The following is a 25242-nucleotide window of genomic DNA, read 5'->3' on the forward strand; positions in this document are numbered from 1 at the left end:
ACGAGTCTATTTTGAAGAAGTGGCATTAGAAGAAGTTTAAGTTTAAAAAATTTGGCTCTCAAAAGAAATTTCAATTGTTGTACTGTTGATATTGGGCTCTGTTGACTAATGAGTTTGCCGACCACTGGTAAGCAACCACACTCTGCCTCGCCCCCTACCATTGACAGATGAGAAAAGAGTCCTTGTTGCAGCAAGGCCAGATGATGACTACCAGTATCATCTAGTGATAGAGCAGGGACTAGAATTCATTCTTTGTGTGTTCTCATTACACCAGGAGCTCTGCATCAGAGAACCAATGGCTCACAATACAGATGACTAGTTAAATGTGTAGAAGTATCCTTTATAATGAAAGGCTAATATGCAAATTGTCCCCTCGACCAGGAGTTGGACCAGGAGTTCAACTAGGGGGTGGGGCTAGCCGGCCAACTGCCCACAACCCCTCCCCCTGGCTGGCCCAATGGGCACTGATCAGGGCGGGCCGGCTGGACCCTACCTGTGCATGACTTCATGCACTGGGCCTCCAGTTAAATCAATATGCACTATACAGCTGGTTACTCCAAATTGTCACTTCTTTGTGTGTCTTTTCGACACTGCCTATATTACTTCTCAGGCAGCAGTGGACTTTTACTCTTTCCACTCCAACTGAGAGATGATCTACTTGACTAGGGCAAGAAAGGAATCCCTCATTCAGTTTAGCTAATATTTATAGAATATCTGTTCTATACCTGACACGGTACATGTAGATTTCAAGAGTAGAAAACAAGGTTCTTTTCACTCAAAAAGCAGATAGTCAAGCTGAGAAAACAAGACCTAAACCTGGTACACTAAGAAAATTAGACATTATGTGACAGGGAAGCATAAAGATTTATATATTTTGAATAATTTAGTTTAATTTTTTAAATTATTATTTCTAATCCTCACCCAAGGATATGTTTTTACTAATTTCAGACAGAGAGGTAGGAAGGGAGAGAGGGTGATAGGGAGGGAGAGACAGAGAGAGAGAGAAACATCAATGTGAGAGAGAAACATCGATTGGTTGCCTCCCATACATGGGGACTGAACCTGAAACCTAGGTATGTGCCCTGACCAGAAATCAAACCCGCAACCTTTTGGTGAGTGGATGATGCTCCAACCAACTGCACGACCTGGTCAAAACCTGGATAATTTTATTTAATAAAAATCTTATGTAATACAATGTGCCAGATACTTTATAATATTAACTCAATCCCCATGAGGTTATCCTCACTTTACAGATGAAGACAGTGAGGCCTAGAGAGCTTAAGGAATTTGCCAAAGTTATCATGCCTCGGAAGAAGCTGGGTCAGATTCAAGCCCAGGAAGAATGGCTCCAGAGCTTGCACTTTTCTTAATCACAATAGTATGAGGCTTCTCAATAATAGTAACAATTATTCTTCTGCTTCCTTCATATGTGCTTTTTTTTTTTCAGGGTTCTGAAGGAAAGTCAGTCATGAAATTCAAAACCTCCTCTGAGAAATCCTAGCTCTACTGGGGAAGGGAACAGTGAGCCCAATACAGTACGGATGTCTTAGGACAGCCTGCTAACGCTGTGGAGAGAGGTGAGGAAGGGTGGATAAACATTCACTAATGAGGTAGTGTTCTCCTGGTGCCAACATGGAAGATAAAATTGAATCATAACTGCAATTAGCAAATTAGGCTATAGATGGAATGAAGAAATTAAATGGATATGCTGCTCTGCAAGTGCAAAAATAAATTAATTTGGCCCTGTCACAGCCCACTAGAAGGTGGGGAGGTTTAATATAATCTTCTAAAGCTTTCCTCCCAGAATCCTGCCATAGTGAAATAGCAGAGCACACCAGGAACAGATGTATTTGATCATTTTTTTAACGAATATGAAAAGTAGTTTGAAAATTAAATAAAGTGCTACGTAGGCCTAGGATGCCTTTTCCTTAAAGTAACAAATTCCATTTTGGTAAAAATTTGCCAACTTTGCCACCTTATAAAGCAATTGCTGTCTCTTTCCTTCACATCTGAATTTTACAGCTTGGAAAATGTTCCTTGCAAGGAGAGAAGGGATCTTGCATGCCGCTGGCAATCTTGTCATAAATTTCTACTTTGTGCTCTTCTAACTACATATCTTGAATCATCCTTGGGTCTGTCAATTAAAACCCCGGAACACATTGTCCAAAACTGTAGGAATGGGCCTCATGTAGAGCCAACTGGCATGTAAGCAAGGCAGCACAATGAATAGCGTTTGGTCAGATTTTTTTCTAAGATAACATGTCGGTACACAGTTGACCCTTGAACAACGCAGAGGTTAGGAATGCTGAGAACACTACAGTTGAAAACCCATCTGTAAATTTGTCTCCCCCAAAACTTAACTACAGTTGTCCCTCAGTATCAGAAGGGAATTGGTTCTAGGGCCCCACAGAGACCAAAATCCATGGATGCTCAAGTTCCTTTTATAAAATGGATTTCCAAACTGAGCACTGAAAATATAGACAAGTGATTGGGTGAATCCACAAATGGGAAACCTGGGGTTAGAGGGCAAACTGTATATTTATTGAAAATCCAGGTATAAGTGGATCCATGCAGTTCAAACACATGATGTTCAAGGGTCAACTATAGTTTACTGTAATTTTAAAAAAGGCCTTAAATATTTTTAAAAAGTAACTCTAAAATTCAAAATTTTATTTGTCTTATACCAAGAAACTCTATCTAGGCATAGAAGGTTTATAGAATTCCAAAAGAAAGTCTAGTAACTTATTTTTTAAACTGATTTTTTTTACTTTAAATTACAATCAAACTTACCATAACTTTCTTAGAGTCTCAGCATATGAGTGGCCTTTAGGTCATTCAGTTTATTCCAATTACCATATCTGGAAATTTACCCTGAACCACCATAGGAAGAGGCATTTTTTCATTCTGTTATGAAAGATTTGACCACAATCCTCACTAAACTACTCAAGTATAAATGTTCTCCTTGCATTTGAAAGTATGGTAAGCTATCATCTACTTAAGGCTAATATTAAAATTATGATGCTCACATGACAGAGAACAAATGGGATGATGAGGAATTTATAGCACATAATGGGGGACAGTCTAAGGAGGACAATGTTGTGAGTGCACGCGCGCGCGTGTGTGTGTGTGTGTGTGTGTGTGTGTGTGATGCACAACAGGAGTGAACTGACAAAAAGAAAGTAGAAGCCTGTTAGCGAACAGCTGCTTTCCTAGTCCTCCGATGCCTTCTGGTTGGGCTCTCACCCCAGCACCCTTACCAGCAAGTTCAGTGTGTCTGCTCTTGGTTCAGGGCTTTGGCACCTAGGAACCTCCTACAGCCTCTTCATCTCCAGTGGCCGAGCAAACCAGGCCCAGTTTGCTCTGTGTCCCAAGCCCTCATTTTCCAGAATCCTCCTAAGTGTACTCTGACCTTCTTCCTAGGGAAGAAATTGTCAGGGTCTATCAAGAATAAATCCGGGGGAGGGGGGCAAGAGCGGGTGGAGGGGGTCAATGAGGGGGAAAGGGGGACATCTGTAATACTTTCAACAATAAAGATAAATTTAAAAAAATTCTCAAAGCTTAAAAAAAAGGATAAATCCAAAATGTTCTGAGCTAATCTTGCATCAGGCCAGACCTAGAATTATAATCGTCTTGTTAAAGTGAATTTAATGTTAGAATCTAGCTGGCTTCCAGACAGCATCTTTCATATTTTTTTACTTCCCATCTGCCATGAGAAGAATCTCTCTTCCAGGATAATGTGTATTTCTACTTCTGTTGTTACTACTGCTACTATTGTTGGTAACAATAATAAATAGCCTTTAGACATTCGGCATAGATAAAGAACCAAAGACTTCTCTATACTTATAAAACCCACGTAGTCTATCTTACAACCTTATGGGGTAGGTTTTGTTTATTATCGCTGGTTTAAAAATGTACCAAAGATCAATATTAAGATACAAACCTGACAATTTGGCTCTAGAATCCATGCTCTTAGACACTATATCATACACCTTTTGCTTGTGTACTTCAAAGAATATTCTATCAAGACCGAAGACCTGGGTTTCTAGTCCTGTTTCTAACGCTAAGTTAACTGTGTGACTTAGGGCAAGTCTTTGACTCAGTTTCCACTACATAATGAGACAGGCTCAAGGGTCACTTTTCGTTATATAATGCTGTAATGATCGAGCAGGTGCTTTGCATGAACAAACTTGTCTTCACTGGATGAGTCAGGTCATTTAAAGCTTGAAAATGAAATATATCTATCTAAGAGAAGGAAAGACACAACTAACAACTAAGCCAATCTTTGAAGCATTTTCAGCTATTTTCTCATTTCACATTCTATAATGCAAGCATTGGATTAATATTTCACAGAGGAAAACACGGACTCAGAGATTGGTTCCTTTGTCTGAGGCCACACGGAAAGCCAGGATGGAGAGCCAGCATCTGAATGCAGCCCAGGCCCAAGCACTTTCTGCTGGACCGCAGTGCTTCTCTGGCACTGCCGTCTCCTCCCAGCAGCAGTGAGCAGAGCTTTAAGAGGTAATGTATTTGCAGCACCCAGCACAAGGTCTTGCAAACAGCACAGACACAAGAACTAATTTGGAGGTAAGGATGGAGATGGACAGGTGAATACCAACTTAAAAGTGCTAATAGATTGTAATTTTAAACAAAAGTGGGTACATTTTTGTGTGAGTTCTGTAAGGTGGGCTGAATGCCATGTCAAAACAAGTGAATTTCTGGAGGGAGAGTTTGAATTTATCCCTAAGTAAACAGTGAAGAAATACCACAAGAATGCCAACATGTGTGTCATTTCTGGACCACATACATGCATTCTTGTGGTATTTTGCTGCATGAAATAACTTCCTAATAATAACTCAGAATTATTTTGCTTAAAGGAATCTCCGTTTCCCTAGCCCAGTGGTCGGCAAACTCATTAGTCAACAGAGCCAAATATCAAGAGTACAACGATTGAAATTTCTTTTGAGAGCCAAATTTTTTAAACTTAAACTTCTTCTAATGCCACTTCTTCAAAATAGACTCGCCCAGGCCATGGTATTTTGAGGAAGAGCCACACTGAAGGGGCCAAAGAGCTGCATGTGGCTCGAGAGCCGCAGTTTGCCGACCACTGCCCTAGCCAGAATTTCACAAATAATACCAGTGAAAAAGGAAATTCTCGTTGTATTGGCTGCTTAAAGGAGGGAAGAAAAGTCAGAAACTAGGGTGTCAATGGATTAAATTACTATTTTGGTTTGGAAATGGAGTCACTCGCTCATTCATTAATTTATCCAACAAATAATAGTTGAAGAGTTTTTGAAAAACATGACTGTGTCTCACTGCAGAATACTGACTTAGGTTTGGAAACCACTGGACTAGATGACCTTTAAGGTTCTTTCCAATCCTGGGATTACTTTACTTGCAAATATTTTGTACACATTCAATACCCAACAGCTTTTTTTTTGGAGGGGGGTGGGAGGGTGAGCGGGCATATACATTAAGCACCAACATTACATAGAGTAAAAGCATTATTTCTATCAGACAGGTAAAGGTTCTGTTCCCCAGCACTATGCACTCATATTACAAACCCAGAGAGACTCATAGGAAATAAACTGAAGTTTAAACATATGACACTTCACCTTAAATAAACTTTTCTCCCTGTGGTTATCTGACACAAACCCCATCATATTACTGAGGCAGGAATAATTCATGGCTCTAATATAAGCACCAATTTTTGCAGAGGTGATGGGGAGACAGCAGTGGGGCAGGTGGGGGCTGCCTGAGTCTGAGAACTTGCTGAGTCCTGATAATGACCTAAGGATTTTGAAAGTTGAATTGGGATTTAGCTATATTATATTTTTGGCATTGAAAAAAAAATACCATGCTTCCATATAGATTTTATGTTAAATTAGCACATCATTCATAGAAATAGCAGATATACCCTCACTCTAAATAGACTTCTATTTATACAAAAGGATTCATAGATTAGGAGAAAATTATTACAGGATTTCTTTGACCATAAAATTCCTGAGTCAAAATGCCATTTAAAAATTAACAAATAAGTTAATGATTGACTATCCATTCAATTTCTACACATTATGAATGACTTTCTTAAAACATCCATTGAGATAGTATTCAGCCTCCATAGGTAAAATGGCCATTTCAATAGATACTTAGCTTGTTTTTCAACTTTAAATTACACTATCAAATTAATTAATTTAACCAAAAATGTGTAAAAGGAATCAACATTCCATTTTTTTAATGATATTCTTTTTTTAGATCTAAAATGGGTAAAAATTTGCCTTATACCCATGCACAGGCATCATCTTATGATAAAGAACTAGGCAAAGGTTTGTGCATAACCAAATATGCCTGGTGGTTAAAAGAACTCATGTTTTAGTATTCTGATTTCTCCTTATTTTTATAAATGAACAGTATGTGGAACTTGCATTTTTGTGTATTATGTGATGAGATCCACTTCTGAATCAGTTTTAAAACAACTGAGCATACATACCCGCTCTAAAATGCTTTGATTCACAAATAACCTCAGAACAGAAGTCATAGTTTCTATTATTAAACAGAGAATTCTGGTGCTGATAACAAACAAACAAACCAACAACATAAAGTGTAGCACATACAAAATGTATAATACAAAGCTTTTGCTTACTTGGTACTAGGCCGTTTTTGTAGGGCTTTATCCAGAATAAGAGATGGTGCGCTCCTTCTTCTTTCTGCTAGGGTTTTCATTTTCTGTTGAGGAAAAAGAATCAAAATGAAGACCATGTGGCTTGTAAAGAAAGTAAATGCCAATTTTCAACTGAATTCAGCAAGTTTTATATTGCCTGTCTTTGTCTATGAAGAAGTTCACAATCTCATTATGAAGATAAAATAGTAACTAGGATAGATACTAAGTGTCAAAAGTAGTATAGAAAGTAAATTTTTTAAAATCCTCATCAAGGATATATTTAGAGAGAGGAATGGAGGGAAGGAAGGAGGAAAGATGAGAGAGAGAGAGAGAGAGAGAGAGAGAGAGAGAAAGGGAGGGAGAGATAGAAACATTGATGTGAGAGAAACATTGATTGGTTGCCTCCTGTATGTGCCCGACTGGGGATTAAACCCCCAACCTAGGTATGTGCCCTGAGTGGGAATTGAATCTGCAACCTTTTTGGTGTATCAGGAGACACTCCAATCAACTGAGCCACCCGGCCAGGGAGAACGTATTTTCTATGCTTTCAGAATAAGGTCAAATGCTGACCAGAGTATTTGGGAAAAAAATTATCAAAACCATTACCATCCTTTACAGCTAACATACATGTTGCTTATTACATGGATAATTCAGGTACTGTTTCAGAGGATCTTAAAATTGTGGCAAATGAGATTTTATTTAGCTCGATATCTATATAATTGCTCTCTAAATTCAATCTTATATATTTAACTAGAGGCCTGGTGCACGAAATTTGTGCATGGGTAGGGTCCCTAGGCCTGGCTGGCAATCAGGGCCAGCAGGGGCCTTCCTCCCCCTAGCTGCCGGCCAGGGCTTTCCTTCATTCTGCGCTTCCCCCTGGTGGTCAGCATATGTCATAGCGAGTGGTCAAACTCCTGGTTGGTCAAACTCCCAGGGGGACAATTTGCATATTAGCCTTTTATCATATAGGATACCTCTAGACAGAGTCAGAGGGCCTGCCAGTGAATATGGATGAGTAAAATTAACAACAGTCACTAAGAGCCATGAGTGAAGTTCAGGCTGTATTACCAAAGCCATTTGTTCTGCTCTACCCTCTCACCCTACCCTGGCCAGAGGCCTTACCCTGGACTTGAGGGTTCAGGCCAACCTTATGTGATAACTGGATGCAGCTCTAATAAGAACCATGTAAGGCTAACTGGCTCAGCATCAGTATGACATCACATGACTCATAAAGGAATTGCTTCTTTTTGTTTTTAAATCTTTATTGTTGAAAGTATTACATATGTCGCATTCCCCCCTCTCTGCCTTGACCCCTTCTAGCTGGCCGAAACTGCTACTTAGTTGCTAAAATAAAGCCTAGACCCTAGCATAGAACAGAGAATCATCAGTGAGAAGGGGATGCTGGACTTCTTTGGCACAGTTCTTATCCCCAAATTCACACCCCCTTCCCCCCTGTCCCCATCCAAGGTTCTCTCTCAAATATTTATTGTCCCCAGTGCCATGGCCTCAATGTTGCTGTTTCCCCTGTTAATCTTTTGGCTCACATGTGAAAACTGCATGCCCAAACCTCCTTAGCATAGCTCAGATAGCAACTGAAACAATGATATAAAACATTAATAAAAGGACAGGAAACAAATAGATAAGAAATATAGAATACATTTCTTGGCCAGGAGTTATTAACCATGAATCAGTTTCAGGGCTGGTTAAGTTGTATAAAATTATTTGTATAATATGGATTTGGTGCCTTCCTTCTGGAAAGAAAACCCACCCATGGTTTCATCAGAGTCCTCTAATTGTCTATAATCCCCCCAACCCCAGTGACTCTGATAACGTACTTCATATATTATAGCTGTAATCCTCATCCCACTGTTTCCATTAGTCACACCTTTGGGAACATAACTCTCAGGAATCTAACATCTGGAGGCTGGTGTGGCTGTACCAGTTACAGGAGAAGGGAAATCAGGAAGATGAGCGCTCGCCTGAGGAGAAGTATCTCAATACTGGAAGATTGGGTAAATTTTACTAAGAAAGGTGGCAGTTTGTTCACATGCAGACTTTCTGTGGGATTCTGTTTCACCTTCAGGTCTGGGCTTGTTTCCTACTCACTATTCTGACTCCTTATTCAGGATCCGTTTACCATGCTTTGAACTTTGAAATATGCCCAATCCTTTACCTGGGTGCATACCCTCTTTTGACATGGAGGATCTGTCTGTCCAGCCTTCATTAGCAGGATGAGGAGTGTGGGGGGGCGGGCATTGCTGGGCCTGTCTCAGTAGTCTTACTTCTGCTGCCCCTAACCCTCTAAAACCACTCACTGTCAGCAGATCTGAGCTCCTAACTAGATCTTCATTAATTATATAATTTCTAATTCTGAGCTCTTTGGTTTTCAGGTTTATAAAGAATTTGAAAGGGCTCAAAAGGCAGACATAAAAATGATTTAAACTGTGGAGGGAAAAAAATCCTATGAGAAAAGTTAAAACTGATCTGAATTCTTCATTTGGAGACATTAATATCCTCCAAATTAATTAATTAATTAATTAATTAATTAATGCAGAGTTATAATATATAGGACATATATATCTTCCAAGGAAGATAAGGCAAAAAGAAACTAGTAAACTGTAGACTGAGAATCCAGGTTGATCTTGGGTAGTGGTTCTTCGAGAAATTTATAAAAGATGTGAACTAAATTATGTACATTAATTTCAGGGGGTTTAGAAACCCACATAATATGGATTTCGTAGGGATTCATGGAACCCAAATATGAGACCTTCTAATGTAAGGAAATCTGAGAGTGATGGCTGTCAAGCATGAGAATGGATAATAAAAAAGAGATGACATATCTTTTTCTATAAAGCGCCTATTAAAATAGTTTTTCATGGAGACCTAATATAGAGGATCATTTGAATACACAGTAGTTAGACTGTGTTTTCTTAGTTATAAAATTGTCAGATGTATGAGGAGTCAAATGGAGTATATTTACCTCATATGTTAACTCAGGTTCAAGAGAATGCAGTCAAACCACAGGCAGAACATTATATTTATTTGAGGTCCTATTGCTTGTACTGAGACATACTCTACCACTAATGAGCTATGCAATTCAAGGAAATCCAGTCACTTCTCAAGGCCTCATTTCCTTATCTAGAAAATGAGAAAATCTGAACCACACAGTTTCTTAGGTACCTTTTATTTCTGATATTCTCATGTTAAGTGTCCACCAAAGATTCACTCTGGATTTGCAAGAAAATTAACATTACCTACATCACACATTTAGGATTCATTTCTCTTGTAAGTAATGAGTATTAAGAGTTGCCAACATAATGAGGGCTTAATAAATAGAGTTAGGTATTAATTCATTCAAAATGCATAGATCTCTTTCTTTTGCTCAAAAGTATAGCCAAACTAAAGGCCAATGGTAATTTTTAAACAAATTCCCATATCAATGAATCTGTTCTCAGGCAGCAAAGACTTGGTGTTCTTTTTGTTTATAATAACTGTGTGAAATACAATCCATGGAGACAGAATGAGGCTACTGATCCCTTTACTACAAATATACAGTAGTACAAGTTTGTCAGGACAGGCTGCACCAACAAATTTCACACTTGTTCAGCGACAGTGCAAACTATGACTCTTTGCCTCACAGGAAACAGAAGGTGGGTTTAGAGCAGTGTATATTTTCTTTATTAGCTTAAAAATCACAATCCACAGTGTGATTTTTCAGAAAGTCCAAGTTCTTGATGCACATATCTAGATGCTAAATATTGGATGCCATTCTGAAACAGAATAATCTTCAAAAAGGTGATATTATTTTCTAAATTGATAAACTACATATTAGGTAAGAAATTCAGTTGTATTAATCTTCTGGGAATAAGTTTCTTGATATCATACCATTTGCCTACCCTTACACAGCCCACAAAGCTAATCAAGAGTTTAATAAGAGCTAAAAACCAAACAAACATAAATGGTCTTTATTTGCTCCTTCACCCCTAAATGGGGAAGTTGAGGAGGAGCTTGGAAAAAAGTCCTAAAAGGAAATAAATATCAGTGAAGAAATTGCTTCGGCATATGTCTGAGATTTTGCTGCCTGTGGATTCCTCTAGTATTTTTATGGTTTCTCGCCTTATGTTTAAGTCCTTTATCCATTTTGAGTTTATTTTTGTGTATGGTGTAAGTTGGTGGTCTAGTTTCATTTTTTTGCATGTATCTGTCCAATTTTCCCAACACCATTTATTGAAAAGACTGTCTTGACTCCATTGTATGTTCATGCCTCCTTTGTTGAATATATATATATATATAGTAACTGAATTTTAAAAACTGCTGTGTTTTTTATTAACAACAATTAGGAAAGTAGACCATGAACACTAGAGGGAAATTAGATCTTTGATTTTCTAAACTGTCTCCTCTGTATTAAAGGCAAAAAACCCGACTCTACCAAAGAGTAAATGCACAGAAGTGATGATTCAAGATGAGAAGCAAAGGTCTATAATTAAATGTTTTTGTATTCAATAATAACACAAAACTCTAACAACATTAACAGCTAATCTGCAAGGTGCTTTCCACTTCAACTGTCTTTTAATCAGTTGGATTAACTATATATTCAATATACTGTGTTCCTAGCTTGCTTTACATACTATGCTTCTGTTATAGCTTTTCATATTATATTATTTATTTTTCTACACCTTTCATGAAAGCAGGGACTATATCTTCTTTCCAAACTATCTCTCATCCTTCAACAATTATTTAATGGAATTCTACTCTGTAGCAGGCCTATCTTTTAATTTCCAAAGAATAATACTAGGCCTGGCAAAAACTATACATCAAGTAAGTGAAAGTTTTATGTGAACTTTAAAATACACTCCTCCACATTTAGACCAATGTCCCCAAACACACACACACACACACACACAGAAAAACCAACCAACCAACCTCTAGGGGGCTCTGCTGGAATGTCCTCATTAAAAAAACATAAGGGTTACCTGTGGTGCAGGATGGTACGAGTCATTCTTGAACACTGCAAACTACATCATTTGACATAGTGCCAATGTTTACCACTTGGAGGTACATGGTAAAAATTTGTCTGATGATAAATTTAATTATTTCCAATAAATGGTGCCAGAACAACTGGATACCCACATGTGGAATAAAACTGGACTTCTATCTCACACCATATACAAAATTTAACTCAAAATGAATCAAAAATCTAAAAGAGCAGAAACTATAAAAATTTTAGAAGAAAATATAGGCAGAAATATTTTTGACCTTGGATTAGGCAATGGTTTCTTATATATGACACCAAAAATACAAAGCAACAAAAGAAAAAATATAAATTAGACATGACTGTCAACATGAAAACTTCTGTGCTTCAAAGGACACTATCAAGAAGTGAAAAGAAAACCCCCCTAATGGGAGAAAATTTCTGCCAATTAGAAGGGATTTGTATCTAGAATAAAGAGTTGTTACAATTCTATAAAGACAAATAAGCCAATTTTAAAATGGGCAAAGGATCTGAAGAGGCAGTTCTCCAAAGATATAAATAGCCAATAAGCACATAAAAGATGTTGAACATCATTAGCCATCAAAAAAAAAAAATGCAAATCAAAACCATGAAATACCATTTTATACTCCAGGATTATTACACTAGAAAAGACAGCTAAATAACAATTGTTGACAGGATGTGGATATACTATACTCTGCATCCTCCAGTCATGTTCCTAATCTAACCTTGTCCTGCTGGTGTGGATTGTAAAATGATGCTATCACTTGGAAAACAGTTTGGAAGTTCTACAAATGGCTAAAGATAGTTACCATATGATCCTGCAATTCCTCTTAGGTATACATAAGAGAAAACAAGTCCACACAAAAGCATGAATGTTCATAGAAGCTTTGTTCACAATAGCCAAAAAGTGGAGACAACTTCAATGTTCATTAATTGATGAACGAATAAACAAAATGTGGTGTATACATAAAATGAAATATTACTTGGCAATAAAATAAGTACTAATGTGCAACAACTTAAAAGCGTTATGTTAATTAAAAAAGTCAACCCCAAAAGACCACATATTATATGGTTCCATTTGTAGGAAATATGCAGAATAAACAAATCATAGAAACTTAAAGTAAGTTAGTGCTTTCTGGGGTTTGGGGAGATGACAAGACTGGGATATGATGGCTAAGGGGTGTGGTGATTCTTTTTGGGGTAATGAAAATGTTCTAAAATTAACTATGATGAATGCACAATTTTGTGAATATAATAAAAGCTATTGAATTGTATACTTCAAGTGGATAAACTGTATGGTAAGCAAGTTATATCTCAATGAGGCTGTTAAAAATGCTAACTACCAAACTCCTAAACCATTGGGCTTAGGAGCAAACTGGTTCATAACCAGAACATATAATTTATTGGTATAACAATCATCTGAAGTATATAATGCATAAGAATGGAACTCACTTATTTGTTTTTTTGTTGAATATGTCTTGTACTAAATGTTTGAGTGGTTGTCCATTTGAATACCTTAGAGACCTGAGGAACATGCCCATCTGCCTATTGTTTGCCACCATCCCTTCCCATCCCACAGTGCCCTACTCAGTATTTCCACATACTATACTCTCAATGCCCATCTTGTCAATGAGTTAAATACACACTGACTATGTAGCTGAGAGTTTAAGTTGGTAACATAGTGTGCCTATGTAGGAAAATGCAGTCATAAACAGGTAACTGCAAAAGAAAAGTTTTTTTTCTTTTGTTCAACAACTCAGCAAATACGGTTTACATAAAAACCTGTATGTAGCTTCTCATTGAAATTTTAACGTCATGTCAACCAAAAGATACAGTATTATTGCTGAAACCTCTAAATAACTCTGAATCTGGTTATTTTTAAATTAGATTAAAGGTAAAGGAAACCTATCAAAAGAAAGAAACTGCAATTTTTCGTACTTTGTTTTTACCAGTCACTTTATGAAGAAATATTAAAGCATTTCAGTTGAATTTAAGTCAAATGTGAAGTCACTTTCAAACATTTAAAATCAGCATAGCATTAAAATAAGGGCTTTGATGAAAGCTTTTAAATCCTCAAAAGTTTCAATGCTAGAAAAAAATATTTAATCACATTTGCAAATTAGCTTATTCAAATTTGACTGGTAATCCTTTGGTGGCCAGTCTGTACAATTTTTTGTCTTCCCCGGAGGCCTGCAGCATTTATTTGTGGAGACATACCTCTAAGACATGGCTTTGCAAGGGAAGAAGAATATTCTTAACCTTGTACCTTGCGTCTCAGGTCCTGTTATCATAGAAATGCACGAGGCGAAGCTTCCTACTGTGGTCAGTTTGGTCTCTGGTGAATAAGAGCTCCCATTTACTCATAATCATCCCATCCAGAATCACTTTGAACATTTAATTAAAACCAATGTCATCACAACACAGACGGCAGAAAAGGAATTTCTTTTCTGAGGTTAAGAAAAAAACATTTTTTACTTTTATCTGTCTTTCCTCTTTTTGTGAGACAACCACTTTGAAATAAAATAATAAACATGAGAATCAATGTAATGTAGAAGAATGGGCATGGGGCTAATAGACATTAGATATTAACCCCCTTATATATTACTCTTTGTTTCTCTGCCTCCATCCTGCCCAAGCAGTCTTCTGGAGTATTGCTGTGGGCCTTCAAGTTGTCTGCACTCTCTTCTTTGGCAAAGCCACATCCGGTCATAATCCCTTTAAGCAGCACCCTGGAGTAGGAAGGTCAATCACCAATGCCCTTTCCCTCATAATCCCTGCGAGGGCAGGGATTCCCTACATGTTTCACATCATGTTTCACATCATGACCCATACAAAGTGATGTTACTTGCATATCATGGCACACTGTAATAAACAAAAGGGCTTTCTAGCTGCCCCAGTACCTATCTACCCTACCTGCCTGAAGGCGAAGGGGCTGGGATGAATGTATCAAATACATCTGTGATGGCTGGGAAACTCTGCCTTGCAGAGACCTCTTACTTCCCTCATGCGGAGAGAAAGAGTACAATGATCAAGTCCAAAACCCATAATGGTAAAAGAGTGTATGAAATAAGAATGAAAAACAGGCCCATGTCTATCAGATTCAGAGAGAGTGTAACCTAGTAATGGCTACTGTAAAAGCTGAGGTTCAAGAGGTGGAGGGATACAAGAGGAACACATAGCATAATGCTCTCCAGTTCCATCCATACTGTTGCCAATGGTAAGAACTCCTTCCTTTTTACTGCAGCGTAGTATTATGCTAAGTGAAATAAGCCAGTCAGAGAAAGATAAATATCACATGATCTCACTCATTTATGGAATATAATGAACAACATAAACTGATGAACAAAAACAGATCCAGAGACAGAGAAGCATCGATTGGACTGTCAAACCTCAGAGGGAAGGGTGGGGGTAAGGGGAAGAGATTAACCAAAGGACTTGTATGCATGCATATAGGCCTAACCAATGGACACAGACAACAGGGGGGTGAGGGCATGAGTGGAGGGGATGGGGGGGTTAATGGGGGGATTAACCCCCTGAGGCTGCTTCAGATATGTAATAACTCAATCAATAAAGAAATTAAAAAAAGAGGAACACAGACACTTGCTTAGGTACAAATTAGGACCCAGGTACACAGGGAAAGCAAAAGGCCACTGAGCAGCTGGGTTTCTCAGATCTTTGAAATATGAGCCGATGTGGGCACATTCCACTTTCAGTCCTCACACTAGTGACCAGGCATCCAAAAACAGGTTTTACCTCTCAGTTGTGCCATGTGACAGCTGTCTGTCAAAATTAGGCCAAGGCTGCTCAGCACAGCACTGGCATACAGTGCTGAAATGGCTATTTCTGCTGTTGGCTGGATGTTTCTAATCTAAATTTGTCCTAGATAAAGAAAATCAGACTGAAACAAAATTATAAAGTGAACTGGGCTGTGTTGCCTACAAGCCCTGTTATTGGTGGCTGACAGAGGCTGTGGCCTCTGCTCCCTTTCCGGACTCCCCCACTGTGGCCTGGTCTTCCCCAAGGAAAGAAAAGCTAGACGGTACCTCCACCCGAGGCTGCTTCAGATAACTGCTGCTGTAGCCATTACCAAACTAAGCATGCACCCTGCAGGCTTCTGCACATATAGGAATCTGGAGCGCCCCTGTGATCTAGAACACCTAAGATAGCAACAGAAAGGACAGCAAACTCTTCACTCAATGAAAGTTTATTTTGGAGGTAGTCAGTCAGCTCAGGCTAGTGTAACAAAATAACACAGGCTGGGTGGTTTAAACAACAGCCATTTCTCAGAGTTCTGGAGACTGGGAAGTGCAAGGTCAAGGTGCCCGCAGATGGGATTATTGGTGAGGGCCCTTTTCCTGGTTTGCAGACAGCTGCCTTCTTGCTGTGTCCTCACATAGGGGATAGTGAGGGAGGGCAAGCTCTCTGGTCCCTTATAAGGGCACTAATACCATCATGAGGATTTTGTTCTCATGACCTCCTCTAACCTAATTATCTCCCAAATGCCCTTCCCCCCTCTTCCAAATGCTATCATACTGGGGATCAGAACTTTAATATAAGAGTTTGCAGGGGACATGTTCAGTCCACAACAGAGGTTTTTGCCAAATGCTTTGGGGACATGAGGATATGAGTCATGAAAGTCTATCAAGTCACAATAATAACATGTACATATATTTCCTCAAAGCACTGTGTATATGAGTGTATGCAAGCCAAGAAGAGGGCTCTCACCAGGAACTGAATTAGCTGGCATCCAGATCATGGGAATTCATGGCCTCCAGAACAATGAAAAATAAATGTCTGTTGTTTTAAGCCACCCAGCTTATGGTATTTTATTATGGCAGCCTGAGCTGAATAAGACAGATCGCAGTCATTAGTTTACATGTAAATGTTCTAGTATTAAATTCAAAGAAATAAAACTCTTTTTTATTGCTTTACACCTACTTTCACCTGGTAAAAGACACTAATGGCTTTTACACTTTTTTTCCCCAAAGTGTTTTCATATGCTTTCTTCTTTTGACCCATAAAAAAACAACATAGTGAGATATACAGAATATGGATTATTACCCTCATTTTATAGACAAAGAAACATAGTACAGTTAGAAGTTCAGAGGTCATACCAGTGATAACAGAGGCCATTTTTGATCAGTCCAATTCAGTTTTGATAATTCCAGGCTCCTCTCAGCCCAAATAATCTCAGCTGCCTGATTTTATGCCATTCACTTTGTGAAGAAACAGCAGAAAAGTATTCAGCAGTTCACTGGTTTAACCATGGGCATAATATTTTTCTCAGCATTAAAGAATAAAACTACAGCTTACTCACCAAGATGTTTCATGCAAAGCCCACCACAAGACACACACACAGGCAAAGTCAGCTCTCAGGGATGTTCTATCATGAGTTGCTATAAACAGACCTGGACCCCAAGAATGTAGACAAAAACGACAGAATGAAGTGTACACAACAGCAGCTGCCACATTTTAAAAGGTTGGATCTATTTTGAAATACTTTGCTTTGACTTACTTTATGTGCCTATCTTTCTTTCCTATCCCAATACCCACTCATCTTATGTAAAGAGTTTTCAATTAGCTTTTGAAACCAAAAGGTCAGGGTTGAATATGACACAAATTATCCCAAACTGAAATTACTCTAATATGTGCTTCCATTTAATTTCACAAAAACTATTCTGTTCAAATGTGGATGTCCTCAAGGATGCATTATCCAGAATTATATCCAGAATTGGTTATCTACATGCTGCTATTATATTTTAGAGCCACATTTTAAGAAATTAATGTGCAAATTTATTGTGTATTATTTTGAAGAGCCTTGGTGATGAAAAATCTTTGATTTTTGGAAATAGTCAAATCATCTGACTATTATTAAGTAAAGATGGATGAACCAACTAGTTAATTCTGTATGAGGTTACATGTGGCTGTAAAATAAAGAGACTGACTTCTTATGCAGCATCTACGAACTAGCTCCTCAAACACATAATGCTCTTTTCTACCTAGGGAACTTTGAACAACTGCTCCAAGTTCTTGGAATCTTTTTATAGCATGCTCTTTGTCACGCATAAGAGTTAAGCATCACTTAAAAGAGTCATTCCATGAACGCCCTAATACCAGAGTGGTCTAGCTTCATATCCACGTTTGTCTAAATCAGTGTAAGTTATTACTCTATGAATTTTTAAAGTATTGTTTATGTCTTTTCCTATCAACCTGTGTTGTCCAATACAGTACCTACTAGACCAGCCGTGGGCAAACTACGGCCCGCGGGCTGGATCCGGCCCGTTCGGCTGTTCTATCCGACCTGCGGAGCCAAAAGAGCGAAGGGTTCTCTTGCTCTCCCCTCCACTCCTTTACTTTGAATTTATATTAGTTCACACAAACACTCCATCCATGCTTTTGTTCCGGCCCTCTGGTCCAGTTTAAGAACCCATTGTGGCCCTCGAGTCAAAAAGTTTGCCCACCCCTGCACTAGACACATGTGGTTATTTAAATTTAAATTCAAATAGATTACAATGAAGTAAAATTAAATTTTAAAAATGACCAATCAAATTTCATCAAAATTAAGAGCTCTCTTCTTAAATTGACAAGCCACAGAATGAGAGAAAGCATTTGCAAAAACACATACATAATAAAAGATTTTAAATCCAGAATTCTATATAATAAAAGCCTAATATGCAAATTGTTCCCTCGACCTGGAGTTCGACCTGGAGTTCAATAGCTCGCTATGACCTGTGCTGACCACCAGGGGGTGATGCGGTGCTGGCAGCGGGTAGCAGTGGAGGCACTGCTGGCCCCGATGGGCTCCCCACAAGAGCGGGACCACGGCAGGATGGTGGAACAGTTGAGCGGGCAGTGTCAGGCCAAGGTGGGTGTGAGCTGGGCCTGATCACCCCACTGATCACCCCACAGATCACCCCACAGATGGCAGCGGCGGGGGGCAGGGCCACCACCCAGCTTCCAGGAGCTAAGGGAGCCGGGCGGGGGCCCAATGACTCAGGCAGAGTGGGGGGGCGCATGGGGCATGGGGGTCTGGGTGCTCCCCAGCGCCCAGAGGTCAGCTGGGACCTGCCCTTCCACGCCAGATGCTCGTGCTTTGTTCCCCGGCCAGGCCTAGGACTGCACCCTTGTACAAATTCCATGCACCGGGCCTCAAGTATATAAATAACTCTCAAAACTCAATAATAAGAAAACAACCCAACTGAAATTGGGCAAAATATTTGAATAGGTACCTCACTAAAGATAACATATGGATGACAAGTAACACGTGAAAAGATGCTCAGTATTATTAGACATTAGGAAATGTAAACCAAAACCACAAGATATCACTTTATACCCTCTAGGATGGTTATGATGAAAAAAGATAGATAAGTGCTGGTGAAACTGGACTCTTATACACTGCTGGTGGGAATATAAAGCCACTTTGGAAAATAATTTGATAGTTTCTTAACTTAAACATACACCTAAAATATGACATAGTCACTCAACACCTAAGTATTTATCCCAAAGAAATGAAATAATAAGCCCATATAAAGCTTTGTACATACATGTTCACAGAAGCTTTATTTGTATAGCCCAAACCTGGAACTAACCAAATAGCCATTAATAGGTGGATGGATAAACAAACTGAGGTTTATCCATATAATGGAATTCTAGCCAGCAATGGAATGAACTACTGATACATGCATAATCAGGGAGGAATCTCATAGTAATTCCACTAAATTAAAAAATAAAACAAAAAAGAATACAGAGAATGATTCCATTTATATAAAATGCTTGAGAATGCAAATTAATCTAGTTGCCTAGGAACGAGGAGGGAACAAAAGGGTTAGAAAGGGACATGAGCAAACTTTTGGGGGATGATAAATATGTTCATTATCTTGACTGTGATAATGGTTTCACAGATGTACACATATGTCAAAATGTATTGATTTATATACTTTAAATATGTATAATTTATTGTATGTCAATTATACCTCAGTGAAGCTGTTAAACATTTTTTAGTTCCTCAGTTGTACCAGCCACATTTCAAGTGCTCAGTAGCCATATGTAGGTAGTAGTTATCGGATGGGACATTGTTGATAAAGGTCAGTTCCATCATCATAGAAAGTTCTAGCCAACAGTGATGCTCTAGCAGGGGCCATCAAACTATACACTAGGGACCCATCACTTGTCCTGTAAATAAAGTTTTATTGGAACACATCTATGCCAATTCATTTATTTATGGTCTCTATCTGCTTTAGTGCTTACAATGGTAGAGTGGGTAGCTGCAGCAGAGACCTTATGGTCTATAACAGGGGTGGGCAAACTTTTTGACTCGAGGGCCACAATGGGTTCTTAAACTGGACCGGAGGGCTGGAACAAAAGCATGGATGGAGTGTTTGTGTGAACTAATATAAATTCAAAGTAAAGGAGCGGAGGGGAGAGCAAGAGAACCCTCCGCTCTTTCGGCTCCTCGTGCTGGATAGAACAGCCGAACGGGCCGGATACGGCCCGTGGGCCGTAGTTTGCCCACAGCTGGTCTATAACCTAAATTATTTATTCTGTACCTTTAAGAAGGTGTGCTGACCCTGCTCTACATCATAAATTCTGAATACAATGGCCAATATCTGTCTTGTTCATCGCTGCACATAACCCAACTAATACTGAGTACCTAACATGTAGCACTGCCCTAGGCACTGGGGAGGCAGCCTGGAACAACCTATTCTCATGGTTTTCACAACCTGGTGAGGGGTTCAGGTAACATAACAAGGAAATAAATAAGAAAATATCAGACAAGGATGAATGCTATGATGAAAATAAAACATAGAGATGATTAAGGGGCAACTTCCCTTAAGCAGTCAGGACAGGCCTCTGGGAGGACCTAAGGTCTGAACAGTAGAAAAAAGCCAATACTGCAAATGCCTGAGGCAGAAGCAGAGGGCATAGCAAAACCAAGGCCTCAGAATAGAAATGAACTTGATGACTTGATGTTTGAAAACGAAGGCCTGGAGAATACAACAAGGTGTCAAGGGTAGATGATGTTGGAGAAGTAGAGATGCCTAAGAGGAGTCCGAATTTTAGTCTACATATGATGGAAAGCCACTACAGGTTTTTAAGCAGTTGAGCAAAATGATCAATTTATATTTCTAAAGATCACTCTGGTGCTGCTAAATGGAGACTGGATCAGGGAAGAGCAAGAAAGGAGTTAAGACAAGTTAGGGAGCTTTTGTAAAGGTATAAGTGAAAGATAGTGATGGTTTGGCTTGGACTACAGTGGCAGCGGTGGAGATGAAGTGGATATCCTATCTAATAAAGAGGGAATATGCTAATTGATCCTCACACCGTCATAAAGATGACAGCACCCACAGCCAATAAGGAGGGAATATGCTAATTGACTGCCCTACCCTCAAAGATGGCAGTGCCCACAGCCACAAGATGGCAGTGCCCAGTCCTCTCAGCCCCACCGGGGCGGCAGGCATGCCTCTGGAGTCCCCCAGTCCCCTCAGCCCCCCAGCCACCTAGGGCCAGCCCGAGGCGCAGGCAAGCCTCGGATGGCGGCTGCCCGGCTGCCCAGGCCTCCTGAGGCTCAGGTAACCAGGGCCGGTCGAGGTTTGTGCTGCCGGCAGTGGCAGCAGCAGAGGTGTGATGGGGGTGTTGCCTTCCCCTGATCATTGGGTCACCTCCCGCCCCTGAGGGCTCCTGTACTGTGAGAGGGGTGGGCCGGGCTGAGGGACCGCCCCCTCCAGCGCATGAATTTTCATGCACCGGGCCTCTAGTATTCAAAATATGTTTTAACTAGCCTTTCTGATGGTTGTTGCAGAGAGAGGAAATGAGAAGGGTTGAAAATGAATTCTAGATTTTTGGCTTGAACAACTGGGACACAATAGTATGGGGAATTACAGATATGGGGGAAATTACAAACAATAAGAGTTAACATTTATTGAGGACTTATTATGTATCAATATTTACTCAATTTCATATTTAATTTTCCCAACAACCTTGAGGAGGTAGGTATTATTATTTTCATTGTATAAATAGAAAACTAAAAAGGTTAAGTAATTTACCTAGGTCAGAAATCTAGTACCAACACCATGGAGTCTTAAACCTAGGTCATCACACTCTAAATTCTACCTCACTGTAGACAGTGATAGCAGTTCCTGAGAATCTGATCTACATTCCAGGCAATGGCAATACCACTGGGTTAACAGACTCACAGGATGACTAACTTGAAAGATTCTATTTTTTTAAACTTCTATTATAAAAGATCACCTTATTTTCACAAAATACAAGATATAATGTCATCTATATACTTTTTCTCCACCATTATCTTTTTATTCCCATTCTACAAATGAGAAAAACGGAACAAGTGATTTTTCTCAAGATCACTGTGCTAGTAATGGAGCTGAAACTAAAAGCCAAGTGAACTTATTCCAGTAAACTTGCCTTTAAAGAATCTGACCATTAAATAAGAAACACATTTTACATCACTACCCAAAATACACATACACATATGAAACAGAGAAAAATAAGCTATACAGAAGAGCCCTTACCTTCACTAATGTACTAATATTTTCTATTTCACGTTTTTAAAATGTTGATTGTACTTGGCAATCTAAACACTGACCCAAGCCTTAGTAATTAATATTACAACCACATAAGTAGACATTTTTTTAGAAATGTCTCATGACTCACTAAGTCTAGCAAGTACCCAAAAGGCAAGATGAAACACAAAAAAAGATCAATCTGGTGAGCATTTGGGATGCATGAAGACTGGTTCATAAAGAGTATAAATGACAATGGTACTGTGAGCTACACTTTGGAAATATTTTTACATTCTATTGCTAACATGGAGATCTGAAATCAAACTGATATGCCTACTAATGCTTAAAATGAGCAGGGATGCACTTTTCTGGAAACACATTAAAAGCAAAATAAAACAGTTCTTCAACCTCACCCCTACTCCAAAGGGAGTAAAAAGCTGTAGAAATATCTGATTGGCAAAATCTATTCCCTTTTAAAAAAGGAAAGGGAAAAGACTAGATTGGTAATGTAACAATCCATTATGGTTTATAATGAACAGCATCTTAAGGACAATGGCTTAAGATGCAAAGCAACCTTTTATTCACTTGACAAGTACTACCTTATAAATGCTTTCTCCCTTTGCCGGTATGCTTAAGCTTAATTACCCTTAGAAAAGAGATATAAATCTTTGATTTCCCCCGATTCCTTAAGTTTACAAGGATAAAAATTGCTCTAAAATCTATGCCAATTTCTGATTCATTTACCTTTCCAAATGCAGTGTTAACCTGGTAAATTATCTCTCTCTGTCTCTGTCTCTGTCTCTCTCTCTGTCTCTCTCTCTCTGTCTCTCTCTCTCTGTCTCTCTCTCTCTCTCTCTCTCTCTCTCTCTCTCTCTCTCTCTCTCACACACACACACACACACACACACACACACACACACAAACAATCCCTCAGTCCTTACATCTCTGAAGGGGAAAAGCGACAAGGACAAACCGCAGTCTAATACATCAAAGGCGGAGCCGACACTACAGCTGACACATCCTCAAGTTCCCTTCTATAGGGCTCTGTGACATGGTCAAGGTCCTAGGGAGCTCACAGACGCTCCCATACTGACTGACATAAGGATCTCACCTCGCTTCAACTGACCTCTAGCCAACCCAGAACGCGGGTGCGGAGAGTCCTGAAAGGCACTAAGATCTGGTCAATTAAGGAGCCTGCGCAACCCCTTTGGGCTCTAATCATATAAATGCAGTGCATTAAGGTAGTTCCTTTAAAAGAGTTGGATGATTCCTCTACCCAATCTGTTTCCAGGGAAGCTGGAAGGGAACCACCAGGACAGAGCGAAAAACGCCAAACAGCCGAAGGTCTTGGGGGGAGGGGAGGAGCAAGAGCTGAAACGCCCAATGGCTAGAAACACCCAAATCATTCCTCAGAGAGAACAGCAGAGGCCGGCCACTGACGGCCAGGACACGTGCACTTGCTCATGGAACCGATCCAAAGAAACCGGAGCGGATCGGCAGCAGCACGCCGCACGCACCGCGGGCTGCGTTTATCTTCACGGAACGCTACAAGTTGCTGCCGCATCCCTCCTCCTAGCGTTGACAGGGAACACGCGCCGCCCTCACGTCCACAGCTACACCCAGGCCCTCTCCAGCCACACCAAATCCCCGGGGTAGGGGACGAGCGCCGGGCGAAGGCCCCTGGCCTAGGCCCACTCGACCCTCCACCGCAGCCCACCGGCCCCACCCATTCCGGTATAGGCCGATCCAAGCCTCCACGTCCCCGCAGTGTCGACTGTTAGCATCCCAAGCTTACCTACAAGTCTCACCATCACCTCCGAGAGCCCGAGTCTTTCCCTGCGCGCCGCGCTGAGCTCAAACCCCCACCCCAACCCCCCAAACCTAACCCTCCCCACTCAACCCAAATCCCGCGGAGCTGGCGCCGCCGCGCCAGGTGAGGGGGCTGAGCCCCGGCGCCGCAGTCCCGCCGCCTACCTTCTTCTTCGAGGGTTGCGGCGCCCTGCCGGACGCCGCCAGCCCTCTTTTACTCGAAGTTGACCCCATCCAGAGGCGGTGAGCGCCCGGGCGACCTCAGGGAACCTCCGGGGCCGGGGAAAGGCGATGCCCCAATCTGGGGCCTCGCGCCCCGGCCGGGGAGCGGGCCGCCTGCCGACCCCGCAGTGGATGGAGATGCGGGAGGCTGCTGGTACGCTCCGAGAAAGTGAATAGGACTCTAGACGCGAAAGGTACTAGCGAAGGCTATCGGGGTGATTGGGGGTACGGCGGCGCCGCTGGGAATGAGGATGAGTAAGGCGGGAACGTTCTAGAACTAACGGAGCGGGGTCGCGAGCACCGAGCGTTAAATCTCCGCGGCGCCCGGCTCCCGCGCCCGGGTGGCCGGCTCGGAGGGCGCGCGCCGAGAGAGGGGTCTGCTGCGGCGGCGGCAGCGGAGGGCACGGGGCCCCGCGCAGCGTCCTCACCTTCTTGGTGCCGGGGCCTCCCGCGATCCACGACATTCCTGTCAGGGAAGAGGAGCGCCCCGGCTGCCCCCCTAGAGTCTCCTGCTGGGGGGACATCGCTTCCATGAAGAAGACTTTTCAGGCTAATCCCAGCCCAGGAGGAGGCTACGCGGTCCTCTCGGCTGGACCGCGGCCGGAGGGGCGAGGATGCGCGGGGCCGAGGCGGCCGCCGCGCTCAGGCGGGGAGCCAGGCTCCGGGTGCGGACAGCGCGCCTCCCGTCGGGGCCATGTACCGCCGCCTGCGCTCCACACCGCGGGCTGGAGGCGATTGCAGAGGCGCCCGCTCCCCGCGCCCGCCGCGGCCCGCCCCGCCTCGGGCCCGCCCCTCCGCGCTGGGCGCCGCGCGCCAGACCCGCCCCCGGCCGCCTTCCTTCAGCGCGGCGCTCCCGCGGCGGCCGGCCTGCGGCGCTGCGGCCCGGCGGTTTCCTATATATACACGTTGGGGCACAGGCGACCAGCTGACCTGCTCAGTCCGCCTCTCCGAATGGGTCCAGCCTGAAGAGCTCACGGGTTGGTGTCACGAACCGGGGTCTTTAGTGCACGGACGCGCGCCTCTCCCGCCGCCCAGCCCAC

At 41.3% G+C, this 25242-nt stretch overlaps 1 protein-coding gene across 1 annotated transcript in view; it reads right to left on the reverse strand.

Moving 5' to 3' along the window:
- The window catches only part of ARHGAP20 (Rho GTPase activating protein 20), a 95170-nt gene extending 70191 nt beyond the window's left edge, over window positions 1–24979 (reverse strand). Inside the window, exons 1-2 of the mRNA XM_080640494.1 lie at window positions 24631–24979; window positions 6641–6723 (exon numbers count right to left, since the gene is read on the reverse strand). Of these exons, the coding sequence (XP_080496620.1) occupies window positions 6641–6723; window positions 24631–24735 (188 nt within the window). The 5' untranslated portion in view covers window positions 24736–24979. The remainder of the gene's footprint in view (window positions 1–6640; window positions 6724–24630) is intronic.
- Between the last annotated feature and the right edge of the window lie 263 nt (window positions 24980–25242).

Source organism: Plecotus auritus, assembly GCF_963455305.1.
Source record: "Plecotus auritus genome assembly, chromosome: 9".
Lineage (NCBI taxonomy): Eukaryota > Metazoa > Chordata > Mammalia > Chiroptera > Vespertilionidae > Plecotus > Plecotus auritus.